Below are 21,297 nucleotides of genomic sequence, written 5' to 3'. Positions count from 1 at the left end.
TGGATAAGCTAGAGTACAAACACACACAAGCCTACTAATTTCCAAGCTCGATACGGACACAAAACCAACAAAAAGCAGTTATTATATAAGAAAAAGCGATCAGTTTGAATTCAAAACTCTTTCTCCTAGTTCATAATATCCCTAGATAGAGAATATTCATTATTTCCTGCAGCACAAATAGGACAGCTAAATAAAAAGCATGTATAAATGAATTTGATTAAACGGTCCTGGCTACAGTTTACCTTCTGGTGCCACTTTCGGAGAACTCTTAGTGGTAAAACTTTTTGTTAATACGGCTCATGATGTTCATTGTGCATTTGATACCAGACGAGGAGTCAAGACATCTATAAAGGAATTAAGCAGACTGACCCTATTATTGTTCACTATATTAAATGTAGCCAAACTTCTCGGTTAGTGCTGGACATGAGATCATGCAAGGAACAGAGTAAAGTTGGTCTAATTCCTGCCTGTGGTTTGTGAGGAGAGATCAGTTATGTTGTTTTAAACACAGTGTCACTGCTACACTAATGTGGTTAAATCTAGAAATGTAATGACAGGAGGCAACACAAGCTGGTATTTTTATAAAAGATTACTCAGGCATTTATACTTGTACTTGTTTTTGTTGTATTATAAAATGGATACTAAAATGCCTTGTGTAAGGTTTACTACAGGGGTGTCCAATCTTATCCAGAAATTGCGGATAAGATTGGACACCCCTGGTTTACTATATGGCCAAAAGTATGTGGACACCCGACATCACACATGTGCCTCTTCCCCAAACTGTTGCCACACGATTGTATAAGATTGTCTTTACAATATACAATATTATAATTTCACTGGAAACAAGGACCCCGAATGCAGCATGACAATACACCTGTGAGATCTATAAAGACAAGTCTGGTGTGAAGAACTCGTGTCCTAAACAAAGCCTTAACCTAATTCCTGCTGAACACCTTTAAAATAAATACTGACTACATGTCTAGTTTCTCAACTAACATCAATGCACTGTAGACTGTAACAGCAGCAAAGGGATAAAATCTCCATATTCATGCTCATGGTTTTGGAATGGGATGTTCAAATGGGAGCAAATATGGGTATGATGATCAGGTGTCCACAAACTTTTAGCCAATAATGTTGCCTGCTTTTTTTTTTGTTTGTTTTTTTGTTTAAATGTTCTGCATCATAATATCAGCAACTCTGGAAATCCCATACGTGTGGAATCTGTGGTTCAGAAGCTTCCATCCACTTTACTCCACACAAAGAGAAATATTCTCTGTGGTTATGACATTATTAATCCTATATAACACCTGCTATAAACTTCTGAACCACGGATTTCATAAACATGCAATTTCCACACGTGCTGCGGCATTGTGATGCGGAAAAGTAGGAGGTAGATGCTTTGATACAGCATGTGTTAAATGCTGTAATGCAGAAGGGTTTCATTATGTGGAGTATTCGAGTGAATTCTGCATTTGTTTCATGTAAAAGAGTGGGAAAGACACTTGCACAACACATTATACCTGCAGTTTCCAGGGAGAAAAAGAGAGAAGAAAAGAGATATCAGGAGATAGCACAGTGAGGATGGGAGATTCAGAGAAAAGCTCTTGCTCCAAACACCACCAGCAGAGGGTGTATCAGTGTGTCAATAGTATACATACAGAAATAAAGTGGGTGGGGAAAAAAAACAGAGGGGAATTGTACATTTCGAGGGCTGAACATCATATGAATTAAAGCCATTACTTTTGAAGAGATGTAAAAACTCAGTTGTTGTCTATCGGGCAAAGAAAAGGTAGAAAAGAGCAAGTTTGTAGAGTCATCATATTAATCAGAAAAGCTCACTTTTTGGGTCTTATTTCTTAGATACTGTCTTTACCTCTGAAAGTATTTTAGGGCTAGGATATGGGTCTATTTTTATTTTTGTATATTTATACAAATACATTTTTCTCCAGAAATAAAGTTAATTAAAGGGATTGAAGAAAGGCACAATAAGGAAGATTTATTAACACATAGGAGAGGTACTTTTCTGCAATTCCCCGGTTCTCCCTTTAAAAAGAACATAACAGGAGCAGTTTTAGGTTAGCAGTGAAATAATCATGTCATAGGACGATGAAATGGCCATCACAACTATTCAGCCAATTCAGGAACAAATCAGTGTATTGGACTTCATGACATTAAGTTGACACTAAACATACTTTTCTGTCACAATGTATATTACAAAGGCTATACTCCTCAAACTATACAGCTCTTCAAATCAGACTACTCTTGTCCATTATCCATTAACTGAACAGATATTTTATATGCAGTATATAACCCCAGTTAAATTCTGCAGGTATGTAGTTTAATAACTGGCTAATAAAAAACAACAAAAAAAGGTGATTATTTTGTTTGTGGGCTTTGCACTGTGTGTATGTGTGTGTGTGTGTGTCATACCGTTCTGGAGTTTCTCTCTGCCTCCTGAGAGAACACCGCTGGGTAGCATGCCAGTCGGGGTGAGACCTTTCAGAGTCAGAACACTCTCACTCTCCTCTCTGAAATACAGACACAGCATTACGCATGCATATACACACACCTGCGCGCACACACACAAATCATTTCTTACCGCAGCACTGAGAACACTCTAGCCATCTTCCCAATGGCACGAATCTTATTCCGGATCACTTCTTTACGTGCAGAGGCTGTAGCACCTACACACATGTACAAAAACATAGCGTCACAATGAAGCTACAGCAAAGTCAAGCCTCCATCACGTGGTGGTGTTTTTTTTTTTTTTTGCAAAAAATCTTTTACTGCACAGCCTCAAAAATCTTAAACTGTTCAAATATTTAATACGTTCACTTTTATCCTAATGTCCAAAAAGATGAACAGCTGCATTAACTAAATCGAACCCTACGGTGCAACTACCCAAACCAATAAAAAGCGTAATTCACAGCAATGCGACTAATTTGCCGTTCTGGCAACGGCAAGTCAGATCAATAAACTAGTCCCCTACAGCATACGATGCCTCTAGATGTCAGAATGTGAAACACATGCTAAGCATTCGGTTAGCTTCCTATTGATTTCTGCAATCAGGGTTACAGTGAGGCTCCTCACAGCTTCACACACACACACACACATTATTATCCACACTGTTTTAATCAAGATGCTAGCTTTAGGGGGCTGTGGAAAGGGTTGCTGTAGTGAAATAAAGTGGTACACACAACTTCTGCAACCAGAATTTTCATTAAACCCAACCTTGTTACTATATGACCAACAGTTTGTAGACACTTGACTATTGCTTCCCATTCCAGATTTAGTCCCCCTTTTGGCTGAAATAAAAAGCTCCACTCTTCGGGAAAGTCTTTCGACTGGATTTTAGAGTGGACTGTGGCTTTGTGCACATTCAGCCACAAGAGCGGTAGTGAGGTTAGGCGCTGATGTCAGGTGGGGTGGGGGGTGTGCTATGGAAGAACTTTTTCTTCTTCCACTCCAACCTCGACAAAACCATGTCTTCATAGAGCTTGCTTTGTGCACAGGGCCATTGTCATGCTGTTCCTGTGATGGGAAATGATCATTTTATACCATTTACAGACATTCTATATAATTCTGTGCTTTGCTGCAACTGTTGGCCATATAGTGTAAATACGTGGAGCAACCTTTATAAACTGTCAGGAGGTTATTGAGGTTGGCAGGCATTTAGGATTTATGATATGCACCGTGTTTTGCCATATATTTTTTTTAGTACCACTACAATGAGAAAGTTCCAACATTAGCAATTGATTCATAGTTAAGTGTGTAGCTGAGCAGTGAATAGACAACATAGCTCATAGCTCCGGGGGGCCCCCGGTTTGATCCTGAGCTCGGGTTACTGAAAGTGGAGAGTTTTGTATGCTCTCCATGTGGGATCTCTGGTTTCCTAACAACATGTGGCAGGTGGATTATCTACTCTAAATCATCCTTAGGTGTGAATGTGTGTGCAAGTGGCATCCCATCCAGACTATGTTCGTGGTGTTCCCTGGCACCATGACCCTGAAAGGGACAGAATGCTTAATGCTGCGTTCGACTTAATTCTGATATACATCTGGATGTCTCTCTGCTTGTCATTTGTTAGTAACAATCTCGCTGATCAAAACTGATGAGTGATGTATAATTACCTCGTCAAAACAGCAAACTACACAGTCAACATATGTCTACTTTGTTTACTATTGATGATGTTGATGTGACGTTAATTCTCGACTTTCTGAGTAGGATTTTCTTTGAGTTTCTTTGTTTTTTCCTAGTTGGAAGTTGACAAGCTAAATGCTGCATTAATGAATGAACTAACAGCTTATTTAGTTCTTTATTTAATGATATATATGTTTATTATGCTATAATTTGCTTAAAAAACTGCTGTTTCTGGAAATAGTTATGTAAAATATTAATTTAAAGGTCTTGTACAGGGACAGTGGATTAGAAGTACATTTAAAGTGTTAAAATAACTTTCCTTAGTCTTTCCTGATCTGCACTTTTTTTTAGAAAGAGACTACGGCGACCTTCTGCTGTATTCACTGCTTAAATACACTTTTTAGCTATGGATTTTTGATCAACTGCGTTATGATTATCACACAAGACTAATCTTGTCTTAAAGTATAGACTAACACCCACTGCTTATTTCTGACTATTATCACTAGTATACTAACAATTAGAGGAATCCTTGAAGACTGTCCACACACCAAACATTTTCATCCTCTGATAATTTAAAGTGAGTATTAAGCTACTTTAGGTGGCCATTAAGGATAATATTAGTCTAATAATAATAAAATAATAAACCTAGGTGTTATGCAACCCGTTAGCAAAAGGTACAAACAATAAGCAAGGCTGCACTGTGCACACGGCAAGGCATGTGGGAGGCTGTACCTTTCTTTGGGGCATATATTAGCTGTCCTTCTCAAGAACACCCCAGAAGAGAACAGAAAAAGAACAGAAGAATGATCAGTGGATGGCTGAGGAATGGGAGAGGGAGAGAAAGAGAGAGAGAGTGAGCGAGAGGGTGAGAGACGCAAAGAGAGCAAGGAGACTGTAGATGGATGAAGAGAGCGCGAGTGAGGGAAACAGCAAGAGTAAAGAAGAGAGAGAAAGAAAGAGAGAGAGAGAGAGAGAGAGAGAGAGAGAAAGGAAAGAAAGGAAGAAAGCCACACCTATGGAGCAAAAGAAAGGAAATGCCTGACCCAATGACTGTGGGGGGAAACAAAAAAGAATGTGATTAGATAAAGCTGCAGAGGAAGTGAAATCACCTGCGAAAAAAAGACTGAGCAAACAGAAGGGTGGGAGAGGGGAGGAGAACGAAAAACTAAAAAAAACTAAGAGTAAACCATTTGAGAGGGAGGTATTCAAATCTGAGAGAAAATAAGAAGCTCAGAAATAAACTAATAATTATTAAACCACAGCTGAGAGGAGGAGGAGGAAAAGTGAGCAGAAGATGAGATGTTAGTGTTAAAGAAGTGTGAACTCACTAGAGTTTAGCCTGCTAGCCTGAGAGCCAAGATATTCCTCTTTTATTTCAATAAAAAATAAATGTTCAGCTTTGCCTGTTTAATGGCAAATGAAGGCATCTTATACATCTTCCTTAACATGAAATGTGACTCCAGCAGTTCTGTGAAGACAACTGTGATGATGCTGCTGTAGAAATGCTGAGGAGCTTAGTGCAGGGAAAGAGGAAATACAGGCTCCTAGAAGGTTCATTTGTTGAGTTGAAGAAGCAGCTGGTGCTTTAGCCGTAGCGGGGTTATGACTTCGCAGTGTGCATATGTCCCATTAGTTATCAGCACGAATGTTTATAATTTGCAGTAAATCACAACGATGTACCGAAATACCGTGAGCTATGCACGAGGACCCTACATACATCAGCCTCTTGCACTTTTTCTAGCATATCGGCTTATGAATCTCATAATGTAAAGGGCAGCTAAATAAACCTCATAAACAATCTGTAAATCTTAATGCCATCAGATATTTTCTGCCTTGTTGTTTTGAGAAAATGGTTTGGGTTTCTGCTGTATGCAGGATTCATATGTATTGTAAACAAATGGAAAAGATTTCAAAAAGATATATTTTCTGGTTAAACTAACTCAGAGCAGCTAGCGATTGTGTAGCATCAGAGAAACCAAATCAGCTTTACAGAGTTTTTCATAACTAATCTAAGCTTTGCCCTACTACTGCATCCTTCAGTATGTTAAACTGGAGCTAACCTGTGCAGTTTAACTCGGACTTGTTGTGTTAGGGATCTGAAAACAGCCACACATACTGAAAACTCAAGACTGCTTAATCTGCTCTAGTGGCATCTCCTCTTGGTAATCTGAGCAACTCAACACCAAGCCTAGCATGTGTAGTGTGTGTGTGTGTGTTCGGCATGTATTAGCTGTAATCATCTTACCATCAATCTCCTCGTCTGTAGTCAGCTCATCATTGGAGCAGATGCTCAGTACATTTACCAACATCTCAGTGACTGGGGAGAGAACAAGCGAGAGACAGAAAGATCATGCCATTGCTGTTTTCTGGAATGTTCTGTCATGCGGTAGTGGGCGACATGATAAAAATAGTGTATGATGATACTTGAAGACATTCCGTGATATTGCGGTACATGCACGGAATGTACCGCAATATTTGTAGCACTAAAATGGAAATAGATTTCAGTCAGCAGTCCTTAAAACACAATGTACTGCACAACACTATAAAAGGTTATTACTGCATAAATGTGTGTGTGTGTGTATAGAAGGGAGTTTCAGAATGTACCTTTCTCCCCAACGAAGGGCAAGGACCAAGTGAAGACATCCATGAAGTTGGGCAGCCAGTAGGGGTGAGGAGAACAGTTAAACTGCCGGATGTTCATGACGTTATTCTCATATTTCAGCACAGCAGCTATAAACATGGAGAGCAAGAAAAATAAGGGGAGGATTTAAGCGTTTAGACATTTATCAGCTCTCGTACTCTTTCTTAAAGAGAAACGTATAATGCACATAAAGGTATTTTTATATAATTGTATAAACACAAACACATACAAGTAAGAGATTTATCGGTATTTAAAAGTAACAGACTTCAGTGTGGAGAGCAACATTACGTAATGCAGGTGGTGATTCTTTATATTTCATACAATTACAATTACGATCAGCTCCAGAAATATTGGCACCCTTGGTATATATGGGCAAAAAAAAAACATTTTTATTTAGCTAACAATTTATTTAATAAATATCTTGTCTTTAAGAATTTATATACAACAATTTTATATTAACAATTTATTTATTTATCTCTTATTTTTAAGAGAATAACCTTTCCCCCTTTAATTAAAGGCAAGGATTTCGGTATGAGATTAAGCTAATAAACAACAAAGATGTTTTTCTTCTTCTTTAATCATTAAGAAATATTAGCGATAATTCCGGTGCCAAAGTTCTGGGGTTAACTGTATAAATTCCTCTTACTTCCTGACATCACTTATAGATTACGAAAATAATGTAAAGTGCAGAGTGGCCCACAGCCAGTATGATATCTGCTTTGGGCAATCAAGCCTTTAAATGAGTGGTCAACATACAAATCACAGCTATCTTGTTGAAATCTTATCTGTGTGGCTCAAGGTCACTGTGTGTGCTATCAGGATTAGACTAAGCATGGTGACTCCTGCTTGTGTGCCTCACGTACTGAAAGCTGACACTGCACTTGAGCTCGTAGAGAGGGACTTTCCCGGCCAGGAGTCTCGCTCTCGATTGAGAATAGCAGGCTGTCATGTGGCGCAGAGTGCAGGCCAGCTGTCAAATGCAAGCCAGACTTAAAGACCTGAGAGCATGTCTCTACTTAACCTCCAACTTTGGTAGGGTTGAGTCGGGTAATGTGAAAATATTATGTTATGCCTGTTACACCACCAAATTCATAAAATAGAATTTATATATCATAACAATTTACGATATGGCTTATATCATTTTGCAGGTCCAAGTAAAAATAGTTTGAATGTGACGATCAGATCTGAGGCGCGTTTCCAAGCACAACCATGAGGTGGCTCCAGTGCCCATTAACACTTAAATTAAAGACCAGTGTAACGGTAGAGACTATACATTAGGTATTATTCTGATTTGCATCGATATTTACATGCAGACAAACATTACAATGACTCATGGGAATACAAAAAAAAAACGTCTAATCTAATTACACAGTACGAAGAATGGAATGAATAAATGAAGACAATGTTAACAAGCTAAATAGTAAATCAAACCTGTTTCAGAGAACTGCACGGTTTTATGACTTATCATAATTCATAGCTGTGAACTTTTAAACATGCACGTTATTACGCTCCGAGTCACATTGAGTACAATGTTATCTGTCAAATGAAAACAGTGAAAGCAGTAAACCTTGAGTCAAAGCTGAAGTGTAAAGGGGAAACAGAGCACTGTGGCCATGGAGAGAATCTGTTATGTGCTCGCTCTCTCTCTCTCTCTCTCCCCTCCCTCATTCCAGCACACAGAGTCATCATAAGTGACGTGGCCATACCAAAACCTTCCGCCCGAGAATGTCAGTCTGTACAGGAACCGCAGGGTGACCTGCTATCCTAAAGGTAAACGCACTGTGCTTCAGGAGGTATCTCAGCTCGTGCTGGAATGTGTGGCATGTAGGAAGAAATCAGAGACTCAGAAATGAACCAATTAACCACCATTATAGAAAAATGTAGTCCTCCATTATTTGTCCATAAACAGATTCCTAAGAAGACAACAAGGACCACTGTTCCTGAATCATCTAATCTCCTCTGTGCATTTGTGCAGCCTAAGGCAGAATCTGACTGAGGATCAGTATTCGAGGCATGTCTTATCTGGAATCCCCAACTGTTGTGCCACTGACAGATGGAGGAACCCTCAGTGCTTTAATCAATGCTTGGAACAAGCTCAGCATGCTGGCAGAGGCTATGGCCATTACCCCTGCTGAGTCCTGCCACACTTTCCTCAGCTCAGAGACTAAAATACTGGTTAGGCTGTTCATTAGCTAGATCATACTGACCAGCACTACTGACCAGCTTTTGTCCTCAGATTTTCTGTGCTTTGTCATGGGTTGACTTCTGGTTGTGTTTCACGCATGCAGAGCTGCAGCCTGATGGACAGCTGGAGAGTCAGTCTGGCAACCCAGGAGAGTGATGGATAGTGTGGGCGCACCCTCCCACTCTCACTGCTGGATTTACAGCAGCGCTCTGAGGCTATCAATCTTGACACAGGCCATGACTCTGACTTCACTGTGAGCAGAGAGGATCAATCTCCCATGTATCCATCTACCCCCTGCCCACTGTCTGCTTGATCCAGCTTGAAATGAATGTGTGGAGGTTGTGATGGTGCATGGTGTTACGTGTGAAAAAAGAACAGCTCAGTGAAAGCATTGCTGAGACTGGACGCACCTCTGGTCTCATCTGCTTAAAGGCACCACATTTCAGACTAGAAAAACAAACACCTCCCTGCAACAGTTTGTTAATGTAGCTATAATGTAAACACACTGCAGCAACAAGCTATCATTAAGAGCCAGAGTGATGCAAAATTAGGGATGGCTGTGGTGCTGGAATAAAATTTCACATGTACTATGCGTATGTAAATTTGACTTGCTGTTTATTGCCACCAAAATCCATGGTTCTACTGCAGCAAAATCATACAGGCTTGATTGTTGCTATTCAACAAAACATGAGGTTCAGAACAATTTGGTCCGAGACACAATACAGTCAAAAGTATCTGGACACCTGACCGTATGGGGTTCTTCTCCAATCTGTTGCCACAAAGTGTGAAGCAGACAGTTGTCTAAAACGTGACTGTATTTCCCTTAAGTGTCTTAAAACTGTTCCAGCATGACAGTGTCCCTGTATACCAAAGCAAAGTCTATGCAGATATGCTTTACCAATGTTGGTGCAAAAGACTGGAGTGTCTAGACCTCAACTCCACACCTTTGAGACGAACTGGGACACTGACCCCATGCACCCCAGACCCCCTCAGTGCCTGACCTCACTAATGCTCTTGTGGCTGAATGACCAAATCTCCACAGCCATGATCCAAAATCTAGTGGAAAGCCTTTCACTAAGCACATAAGGGTATGATGGTCAGATGTCCACCAACTTTTGGCCATATAGTGTAAGTGGGACTGCAGTATAATAGTATATATTATAATACTTGTCTAGCAAAGTATAAAGCAATTCTCTTGACATTTTCTTAACCAACAGTTGTAACTTAAATTCACAATGAAATTTCATTATTCACATCCAGGAGGTAATAATTGCTTTCTTTTCTCTCAGTAATGCAACACACAAATATTTTAAGCTCATTACCTTTGCCATGGCAAAGCTCAGATGAAATATTAAAGCTGGAAAAAGATTAGTGAGCAGCAAAGTAAATAATTACAGAGGCTAAGAATAACCAGGTACATTCAACAGTTTTCAGCGAGAAATGCCAGTTCTTCATGAAAGACAAGTTCTGGTTAAGGTTACTGTTTACCGGTTTACTGCTAACTTGAAAACATCACATTAACAACCTGATGAATAACTGACACAGGCAGCAGTTACATTAGCTGTGTGTGTGTGTGTCAGAGACGGGGGCGGGTGGGGTAGTGTTAGGGGGTTGTGTGAACTCAGCAATGATTGATCCATCTTCACGCTTTCATTTGCAAGAAGAAAAGAGAAAGTGCAGCATGGGTAAAATGACCAAACACCCACTCACTTTCCTTTCTCTTTAATGTAAAAGTGCTGACTAACTGAGCCTCGGTCTGTCCATCTTGCAGCTCAGCAGGACCACAGCATGCCAACCGCAGACTAGCGCCAACACACACACACACACACACACACACACACGGTCTGTTGTCTACGTCTCTTACCTTTATTATTGTAGACATCTAAGTAATTTGGAGCTGAGAAGATGGTGATGAGCGAGGGGAAGCCTGTAGTTTGGCTCTTTCTGTACATGCGATACCTGACAACGACAGAAGCTCTCAAGTCATTATCACTGTCTTTCCGCTTACACAATCCACAATCATTTATCTTCGCCGGTTCAGTAGAGTGTCAGGGTTTCTTCTATATCCTCAACAGGTCCCGGTGGATTTGGCCCGTGGGGTTTCATTTACTGCTCAACTCCCCACTGGTATAATCTATTAGACTGTGAGACTAAGGGAAGTCCAAACTACTCAGACAATAACTCTGCAATAATCAATAAAAGTCCTGCTGTGCAAAGAGCTCGAATTAACTGACTAAAGCACAAGCAGGGCAATTTCATTTGAGCTGGAGTGAGTAAGCAAAATTTCAGACAGTAGCTGAAGCTCATTTAAAATTTATTGCGAGTAAATTGTGTGCACGTATTCAGGAGATGAGCTTAATTCCGAATGAATTGGAATATTTTTGAGGCATTTACCATAAAAAAGCTTGAATTTAAATTACTAGTCAGTCTCCTTTTTTTTATTAAACAGTGCTGCAAAATCACGAATAACTTTATCTTTGCTATATTCGGCACAGCAGGAACATTAGGAGCATGAATCGATCGTTACTTCAGTTGCATGTATTACAAAATACACTGAAAGCGCAGAAAGACGGAGATGTTTAACATGAGACATTACCCAGCATCCTGTGCTTCGTGGGCCCGGATGACAGATAGTAAGTTGTTGTGTTGTAGGAAATCACACACAGCAGGATAACTATAGAAAACAAAACAGGAACGTCACTGTATTTGGTTTTAACAATACAAGACATTACAGCAGTTCAGCACAGTACATAATCAACTCTCTCTTGGTGACCATCAAGGAAGGAAACCATGCATTAAAACATTATGTATTTGTTTTTGAGAGCAACAGGGGAAGCCTGAACACTCCTGAGATCAATGCTGGAGACTGGAAGCCAAAGCAAACTCTGTCATCCATCCTGAAAGGCTAGATGTGAGTTTTTGGACTTTTCCATACCACAGCCATCATCCAACTAGAAAAGGGCACGCTGGAACTTTCCCATGTTTACAACTGGCTTTGGTGATGAATCTACCCTCTGGCACTCTGAAACCACCGAATGAGCTGACAGAACTAAAACAACATCTTACACAAACATGAACGGAGCTCGGTGCCTGCACAAATACACTCTGAAAAGTCGCTGTTGAGGGAATGAGTTGCCTGGCTATACTGAGCCAAATGCTTGAAGCCATGAAAATGGTTTAACGTGACCTGAAGGTTTGGTGGAATCTAAACTCATTAAAAGAATAACGCTGAGCCAAGGGGAAAAAAAAAATAAAACAAATACCACGAGTTTTAAAACATGTACTTCTCTACTTCTGTGAATGAAAAAAAAACTGATAGAAAAATGAAAAATACAGTATGCTTTTGGGGATCTCTTCACACTTGGATAGCCATCTGATTTGGGTTTGTTTTGTTTATGTGGAAATTCAGCAACAAAATTATCTGAGGTTTAGAACATTTTTCTCACATTCGTTGTAAATAAAGTGCGAAAAAAATGAGTTAAGGCTAGCAGGTAAACAGTATCAGTGATGTGCTGCTACAAAACCTTAAAATGCTCTTTACATCTGTGTAAATTCTTATTAAGCCAGTGACCACACGTCTCCATGAACATTTTATTCTACTCAGTAAATCCTAGGAAGATACTTTTAACCATGTTTCCAACATTCATCACAGGACTGGAGGTCAGTTTTAAAAACATTGTTAGTAGAACATTTCAGTAGTGGTCAATGATGTATATAACAGTGCAGCTGGTGGATTTTTGTTTTTCTGTGGTTGCCTACTGGACAAATAACAAAATCTAACTGAACTTCATATTTATATTGCCCTTAAGGAATCCGATTTCCTGCAAGAAAATGCTGAAGACAACTTTAAATACGGGTTAGCTGTAAAGCAGTCCAATAGTAAATGAAACCTGGGTCATTAGTGGTTATAAGGATGAATAGCAAGTTGTAGCTTATTAAATAAAAACATTTTCTTATTTATTAATGAACATGGATCAGTGCAATTATAGCGTTTATAGTAACATGACACACGGCACATTTTTGTCTTATTTTTAACTTCAAGAGGGAAAAAAATCAGAGGCTGATGGAGGAATGACTATTGCTTTCTATAACAGAGAAATTTCTAGAACATTTAATGCAACTATGAATGCAGAAGATGTACTTTAATCAATATAAATGATAAACATTCTCAAATTGTTGCTGTATAAGAGGAATAAAACACTTCAGAATGTCCTTCGGATTATACAAAAATCATCAGCAAATCCCGCTGGCATCAATCAGCCCTGTCTCTGATTATTTTCCTATAACAGCACACCATTTTGTTTAATTCCTTACATACTTAAGCTAATAGAGATTGGGCTACAGTCATTAGCGTTACACTAATTATTATTATTATATTATTATATATTAATATTATAAAAATGACTTAGATTGTTCACCTCTACAACACTTTATGTTAAGAGCATCTTTAAAAACAATGGTAACAGCCAACCCTCCCTGTGCTACACGTCAGGTGCAAATTAGAGTAGTGAGCAATTACACAGCTGGCCACGTGTGTAAAAGCTACGAGGACTCATGGTGGGATGAGACAGGATGTTTGTCCCTGGGAGTGTTGAAAAGAGGCAGAACAGGCCTGCTGCACTGGTGCGGACTCGTAAAGCTACAGCTATGCAGTATGCTTTCAATTACACCCTACTGCTGGAGAAAACACGGCGTGTGTATATGTGTGTGTGTGTGTGAGAGAGAGACAGAGAGAGAGAGAGAGAGAGAGAGAGAAAAATGTTTAAGACTGCAAATGTAAATGTAGTACTTTTCTGCTATACTCCACTTGTCTGAGGATTCAGTGGTATTAATGGATTTTCCTGATGCACTCTCACTTACTCTTCCGGTTTTGCATAGGGATTTAATTCATCTTTAAAAGCTTGTCCAACAGTGCCACATACCACACCTTACACACTTTATCAAATAGTTAAGCTGTGTTTGGTGAGGTTCATGTGTCCTTCAGGCAGAGTTTTCTGATAGCCAATTTAACAATGCCGGTCTGATTCGATTTTCTAGCAAGCAGCCCTATGACATTTTCTAGTCAAAGCCAAAACAGCATAAATCATACATAATGTCATAGCTGCCAGAATTATGGCCTGCTGGTGGGAAAAATACAATGATCGTGATTCATAGATTCATACCCTGTGTGAAAATGTAAAAATGGAGAATTCTCCTCTTCAGAAATTTTAACGTGGCTGCACTACAAGAACTCGATGCATATATAATAAACACATTGCCAGCCTCTCCTAAACACACTATATATAAACATGGCTTGTGCTACTGTGAGGATCCTACTGCAACAGCTGAACTCAGGCGGTGTGTAATGCCTTCCACTTTTCACAATTTCTGCCACAGTTTTATTGCTGTTATAAGCTCCTGGTGTTCTAATGATATCTAGAGAGATATCTAGAGAGTTTTGATATTGGTATATAGTTGAGGATGAAAGAAAAAAAAGAAAAGAAAGAAACTGTTGCTTTCCTTCGATATTGTGGTGTAGGAATTTGTAGGTCGTGTGAAAGAATGAAAATAAACGTCAAAAAGCACTTGGTGGTTTTATACTTCGCACTTTACCTGTAGAAGTAAGAGCAGCCTCGCACTGTGTTGTGTGTGAAGTGTTCTTGGGTCTTCTCGTTGCCGAAGTCCTCCAGCGGGTCGGACCACAGCAGGTCACACATTGGTCCGTAAGCGGGAGGCTCCTTGAATCTGTCTAACTGGAGAAGGTGAACACATGCTCAGTTTAGAAGATGTCTCGGATATTTGGGGCATCCTGATAGACACCAAGTGAAAGATTTACACTTTTTCTAACCACATCCTCAGAGGTAACATGGCTTAAATACCAGCTGGAAGACCTCTAATAATAAGTCCTGTGACCATAGTGACCGTAGTAAGTGGTTGCATTCAATTTGAGGTTAGAATAGTACAATTTGTAGAATCCAGGCACTTTTATTAAGGTTGAGAGAACTGCAGGATTATTAAGAGTCATTAATCTGGTACTGAGTGCATCATATAACAGACATGGGAGAAGGAAAAGGCTATTGTAAGCTGTAATATTGCAGCACTGGAACTGTTTAATTAAAAAAAAAAAAAAAAAGTCTTCAATTTATTCAATGTTGAAAGACATAAAAATGAATAATGTATAGTAAGAGACTTTCCAGATAAACTCACAGTTAACTGTCATCACATGGATATGTTCTCAGTTCTGCCTGGTGAAAGCGGTGTTGAGGGATTTACAGCAGTGAGGATCTACAGCGGTAAACCTGGTTGAAGCTTGTGTGTCTTGTTAGAAATGAAGTGCTCTCTCTCTCTCTCTCTCTCTCTCTCTCTCTCTCTCATCCTTCGCATGCACATGAATACCATTGCAAGTGCACAATTCATGGCACTGTGTGCTCATTTTTAATCGCACTGAAACAACGCTGCTTGCTCACGTCCTTATGCTCTCCTTTAATGTTTCTGTTTTTGATCATATTACTTGTCCTGTAGGGAGATGCTGTAGTTCTTCCTCTTGATAGCTATCTTAAAACACTATGTGTGGCAATGTACACTAGGCTTATGTCACATCATATCACATTTTGAAGTAAATTGATGCCTAATTTCACCAATCCTATTTTTGAGGGATGAGTAAATATATTTAATTCACAGCATAACTGCTTTTAGAGCAGCAACGATGCCGTTCCTCTTTCTTATCTGTTGCTCAGAGCAATGCTAGTCATTCATGGATATTTGTCAGCTTAAATACACTGGTCAGCCATAACACAAAAAACCAAGGGGTAGGGGTATATTAGGCAGCAAATGAACAGTCAGTTGACGTTGATGTTCTGAAAGCAGGAAAAATAAGTAAGTGTAAGGATCTGAGTGACTTTAACAAGTGACATATAGTGATGACCAGGTCTAAGCATCTCCAAAACAGCATATACTGGTGTGGTATATTGGGATGCGTAGCCCATAGGCCTCTTTCAGCAGGATAATGCACCCTGCAAAAAAAAAAAAAATGATTTGATGAACATGACAGAGTTCCAGGTGCTGACATGGCCTCCAAGTTCTCCAGCTCTAAGTTCAATCATCTGTGGGATGTGCTGGACAAACATATCTGATCCATGGAGGCTGCACCTCACAACTTACAGGACTTAAAAGAACCTGCTGTTACCCTCTTGGTGCCAGATAACACAAGCACACCTTCAGTATTGTCCATGCCTCAATGGGTCAGAACTGTAATCGGACCCACACGATATTAGGCAGGTGGTTTTATTGTTATGGCTGGTCAAGCTGTCACATGACTGAGCAGCAATTTGATGAATTTTTACAGTACTGTAATCCATTAGGCTGATCTGGATAGTGAGTGGGAATGGGAGATGACTTAAAACAACCTGCTTTCAAAGAGGTTGGGAGTTCGCTGTAACGAAGTGGTTCACCAATATTAAGAGATTAAGTGTGTGTTTTTAAATTGTATATTAATACCTGTGTCTGAATCACATAACCTTCTGAAAGACTCTCTGAATATTCGCGTCTCACTTAAGTAGAAAGTTGTGTTTAGAATTGTTTACATTATGTATGCATTTGATACCCTTTTTTTAATGCTTTAAACATTAGAAATTTAACACCTCAAAAGCAATATTCTTTAAAGCTGCAGGATGAGTGGGAAGGTGATAGCTTCAGTGTGGCATACATACTTTTCTGATGTCGTCAAGGTTTGTTATTTCGGGGGACAGGCCTCCATGCACACACAGGAACTGCTGATTCATGAGCGCGGCCAGGGGAAGGCAGTCAAAGGCATCCATACATGCGTCATACACTCGCTCTGAATACTTAATTTTACCTGTTAGGGATGGAAAAGAGGGCCAAGTGGAGATGACATGAAAGAAACAGAAAGCAAACACTGCACTAGTTTTCTGGCCAAATCTTAAAGAGCTAGTTGTCTCCAAAAAACTGGGGGAAGAAATAGCCGTTTTTTTTTCCTTTTTCTTTTCAGATGTTCAATTCAAAAGCAATACATCTGAAGTCTAACTATCAAAGGGAGCAATAGCAAATATGACCTCATGGGCTAAACAGGAAACATCTTTCATTTCTCACTTTAGACTTAGAAGAAAGTTACTGCAATGGGTGCATAGTAGTGCCTGCTTGTTTTTATTTTTCCACACAGTTCACACCAAGCTCAATAGCTGACGAAGGAAAAACATACACGTTTTTGATGTGGCTGGGTAAAGAGGTAATCAGGCTGGTAGCTATACTTACATTCCTGCTTAAAGGTGAAATACTCTGTTAAATGTCTACATTCGTGGTTCCCACGCAGCAAAAACAGTGTTTTGGGGTAAAGAATTTTTAAGGCCCATAAGTACAGCACACACTGAAAAGGAAGAAAAAAAACACAAAGACAAATATTAGGATATGATTGTAGTAATAACAAATTTTCAGATATACTAATATAAATATACTCTTGCTAATTTGGTTAATAGTGACTATAGAAATGTGTAGCTCCATATAGTAACTATTCAAACTGCTGTGTCACAGAGCAGCGTAACACACACAAGGAAATTGCCATCTACTCTCTTCCACATGCACGAGCTCACAGACACCCATGACTGGCAAGTGTCATTGTGACTGACGAGGGGAAAGAGTGCGCGCTATGTTTCAAACCCAGAGCGCACCGCCAATTCAGCTCCTCTGACCCCCATCCATGGATTGCCAGGATTCAAAATGACGACCTCAAGACGATTTTCTTGGACGTCGCGTGGAAAATTAAACATTTAAGTAAGCACATCATAGGAATAAAGAAATGGCAGAAATCAGAAGCTGCCATGTGTGAAAGCAGATAAAGTGGCCTTGCTTAATCTATCCCATAACCTTTGTGTTCTGCTTGTTACGTAGCAATGGATATACTGTTCACAGGTCACACTGACTTTGCGCAGCTGATATGGAAAATATTTGACCAACCTTGAATACATCTGTGTTTTATTTATTTATTTTTGGAACAGTAAAGACACACAAAAGCATTTCTTATATACCTTATGTATATCTTATGCAGGCTCTATAAGCAAATTAATTTAAAAGAGTGAATTCAGCTTTTATTTATTTATTTATTTATTTGTTCTTTTTTTTTATTTACTTATTTATTATTATTTTATTATTTCTATTTTTATAAAAAGCCATTAATATTTCACCAATTTTTCGTTACATAGTTTATTCTCAAACACAAACTGTCCTGATTATAGCCTCTGCAACATAATTAAGAAGAAGCAATGGTGTATAAAAAGACATTTACTCAATAGAGAATTTATTTTTTCTTCACTTTTGCACTGAATTAAAAGAAATGACATTTCCAGAGTCATTACACTTTTGAGAAAACATCTTTTAAAAGGTTGACTGGACCCAGACAGAACACAGGGCTTAAAGAACAGAGCTTCATGTAAGTGTTAATCGTGTTAGGACAGTACTGATGTCATGCAACGTGAAACATACTTCAATACTGAAATATCCTCTGTCCACATAATCGCCGAGGAAAAGGTAGCGTGTGCTGGCTGGTGATCCTCCCACCTCGAACAGCTTCATCAAGTCAAAGAACTGGCCGTGGATGTCTCCGCATACTGGAAAAGAATGGACGTTCAGAAATATAATACTGCACCATTTATATAACAACTTTAATGGACGCCATGAAAGCCAGCAACCTTTTCCTTAAACCTACACAAGTAAAACAAGTAACCCTCTTGATCTTTGTGCGACACAGGAGTTCACACTAGCGCGCAACATTTCCATGCAGAACTGATAACGCGGCTTTGAAGTAGCACAGTGACTGAAAGCTTTTCCTCCATCTTATTACCAAACAATGGTGCCTGGGGCTTTTCATATAAAGAGTGTCACCTGGCCTCTTGTTTAATGAATAAAACATGCATCAGAGCTGCTGGCTGAAATGCGCCTTTGTGCATTAAACAATGCGCACTGAGCAAAGACTCACTTTCATCCAGCATCCCGCTGAGTGATGGCTACTGCGATGCCCTTATATAGTGACAGTGTAAATACACAGTCAGATGTTTTGTCCTATAATAAACCGAGTAAATACACTGCCTGAACGGATCGAAATTGCATTCAGCTCCTAGACCTTCACTTTGCACTGAAATGCCGTGTTATGAAATGTTCAAAAGGTGCATAATTATAACACCGAGCATGCATTAAGCACCAGGAGACTGTGTTAATGTGGATTGCTCATACTCCTATGTAATGTCTGCATTTAAGCGCAGGAGAGGCAACTCGGTGGCATTTAACCAAGTCAACTCGTATACGATCATCTTTCTTTACGACTTTTTTAAAAAAAAAAAGGTTAAGGTATCTAAAGCTGGTCTACTGGGTGACCTTTTCTGTCAGATGTCATGCATTATCCATATCACATCTAGTTAGTGTATGAATAAGCAAAACTGTGAACTCTACAAGCATTTTTCTAACACACTTGCATAAGAACGTTCGTTTATTCATCCATGTACAGATGCCGCCTCATCCTGCTCAAGAATAATAATTTATACATCATGCATTCACTCCCATTTTTTATCTAGTTTCCCTACATATCTTTTAATTATTATTATTATTCGCTTGCATGTCTTCTAAAATCTGGTCCTTTCTCTTGAAGTAGGATTCTGGATAATGAAAAATAATCACTAAAAATTTACAGCCAAATGATTACACAAACTGAAAGCAAATAGTTCATTCTCAGTGGCCATGCCATATGCATATTCATTCATTCTATTCCCAACATCAGCTGTGTGCAAATATGTATCATCTGTATAAAAGTATCACATTGGGAATCAACTCATTTTAAAAAGATAAGTTTTAGAAATGTGATGCATGTGGAAACCCTGATGAATAACGTAGACATTACAGACAGCAGTGATGGTGCTGGTGAATGAGGCACCATGTGGCACAGAGCATTAGGGTTTGAGAATTGTGCTGATATTTCTTTTTTGTCATATCCACTCCTAACATCATGATTTCATTAGATACTAGTATGACCTCTCTTGAACAACAAATTCTACGACTCAGCTTCATCACCAGCAACCAAATAAAGCATCATCAGGGAAAACGTTGTGAAAAAGTGAGCACATCCTCCATTGCAGCACAAGACGATGAGTGACACTGTTCTCATAAGATGCACATTTCCATGGTTACTGTGCTCTGCGAGCTCGGTTACAGTGTTCATTTGAAATGCAAATGCTATTTAGCCGATGGTCTTTCCACTCACATAGCAGCCTATCAATATTTTCGGCTTTCTTGTCAAATGTGCGTGCAATAAATTACCCCGGCTCGAGTCGGAGGTACGGGGGCACTATTAGCGCAGCCCCGTCTCTGCTGAATCCACTGGTGCTAATGTTTACGCTGCTTTGTTTGCGTGCGAGTCTGGACACCGTATTAGTTATTTGCTGGTTATTTCATAGAGGCAGAATGAGCTCTGTAAATAGAGCTTCCTCTGTTTAGCTGCTATTTGGTCAAACTTATTAAGTCACGATTTATTCTCAGTGTTTTAGCACTGCAGCTGTCTTACACAGCAACAGCAACGTCTTGATGTCCATCATGGCCATCTGTAAGATCTTATACCACAGCGCTTCTACACCATTCTGATTGGTCAAAAGCTACTGAATAATAGTTCACAACTCAGAGGCAAAAATCACAGGTTTATATGAATGCGTCTGTTTCAATACATCACGGTGAAGATCCTAAAGATCCCCCTGCGTGTTTTCCCGGTTCTAACACCCACTTCAATGCTGAATATTCCCATTAAAACTACATGGGAAAATCTTCAGGACAGAGGTTTTTGTGGTTTCCTGGTAACATGATAAGCTTCACTTCGATCTTAATAACAGTCTTCAGAGAGGGAACGACTGGTATAGCTGTTAAGTATATTACTAACTTGTTTTGCAGAAGTTCCCCAGCATTAGACATCGGGCCATAATCACACCATCCTGGCACTGATTACACAAACTCCTGATTACACAACTACACTTTACTACACACAGTTGTAGAAAGGAAATTATTTAACCTCACACATCCAGATGAGGATGTGTTCCTCTCAAGGTTTCTTCCTCATATCGTCTTGGCTGCTTTGAGACCATTGTTAAAAATGTTATACAATGTTATATGATATATATTATAAGGGCAAAGATATGTGGTCACATGACCGATCACATTCATATGTGCTTTCTGAGAATCACAATCCAGATGTTGTGCTTGCTTGGCTGTTATAATAACCGCTATTCTTCTGGGAAGGCTTTTCACTAGATTATGGAGTGTTTTCAGACATGTGAGTGTTAGTCACGTCAGAAGATGATGTCTA

At 39.4% G+C, this 21,297-nt stretch overlaps 1 protein-coding gene across 4 annotated transcripts in view; it reads right to left on the bottom strand.

The window, feature by feature from the left end:
* Nucleotides 1-21,297, bottom strand: part of LOC131355816 (protein phosphatase 3 catalytic subunit alpha) — a 91,218-nt gene that overhangs the window by 5,394 nt on the left and 64,527 nt on the right. For 2 of the 4 annotated variants that reach the window (XM_058394322.1, XM_058394324.1), the window contains exons 3-13: nucleotides 18,441-18,565; nucleotides 17,217-17,328; nucleotides 16,655-16,800; nucleotides 14,559-14,698; nucleotides 11,563-11,640; nucleotides 10,831-10,925; nucleotides 6,745-6,870; nucleotides 6,386-6,457; nucleotides 4,873-4,899; nucleotides 2,600-2,684; nucleotides 2,431-2,528 (exon numbers count right to left, since the gene is read on the bottom strand). In XM_058394322.1, coding sequence (XP_058250305.1) covers nucleotides 2,431-2,528; nucleotides 2,600-2,684; nucleotides 4,873-4,899; nucleotides 6,386-6,457; nucleotides 6,745-6,870; nucleotides 10,831-10,925; nucleotides 11,563-11,640; nucleotides 14,559-14,698; nucleotides 16,655-16,800; nucleotides 17,217-17,328; nucleotides 18,441-18,565 — 1,104 coding nt within the window. The remainder of the gene's footprint in view (nucleotides 1-2,430; nucleotides 2,529-2,599; nucleotides 2,685-4,872; nucleotides 4,900-6,385; nucleotides 6,458-6,744; nucleotides 6,871-10,830; nucleotides 10,926-11,562; nucleotides 11,641-14,558; nucleotides 14,699-16,654; nucleotides 16,801-17,216; nucleotides 17,329-18,440; nucleotides 18,566-21,297) is intronic. The other 2 variants (XM_058394323.1, XM_058394325.1) reach the window with 1 other exon arrangement.

This window comes from Hemibagrus wyckioides, linkage group LG07 (genome assembly GCF_019097595.1).
Source record: "Hemibagrus wyckioides isolate EC202008001 linkage group LG07, SWU_Hwy_1.0, whole genome shotgun sequence".
Classification (NCBI taxonomy): Eukaryota; Metazoa; Chordata; class Actinopteri; order Siluriformes; family Bagridae; genus Hemibagrus; species Hemibagrus wyckioides.
Note: the sequence above shows the minus strand (reverse complement) of the source record. Positions and strands in the feature narration are given on the sequence as shown.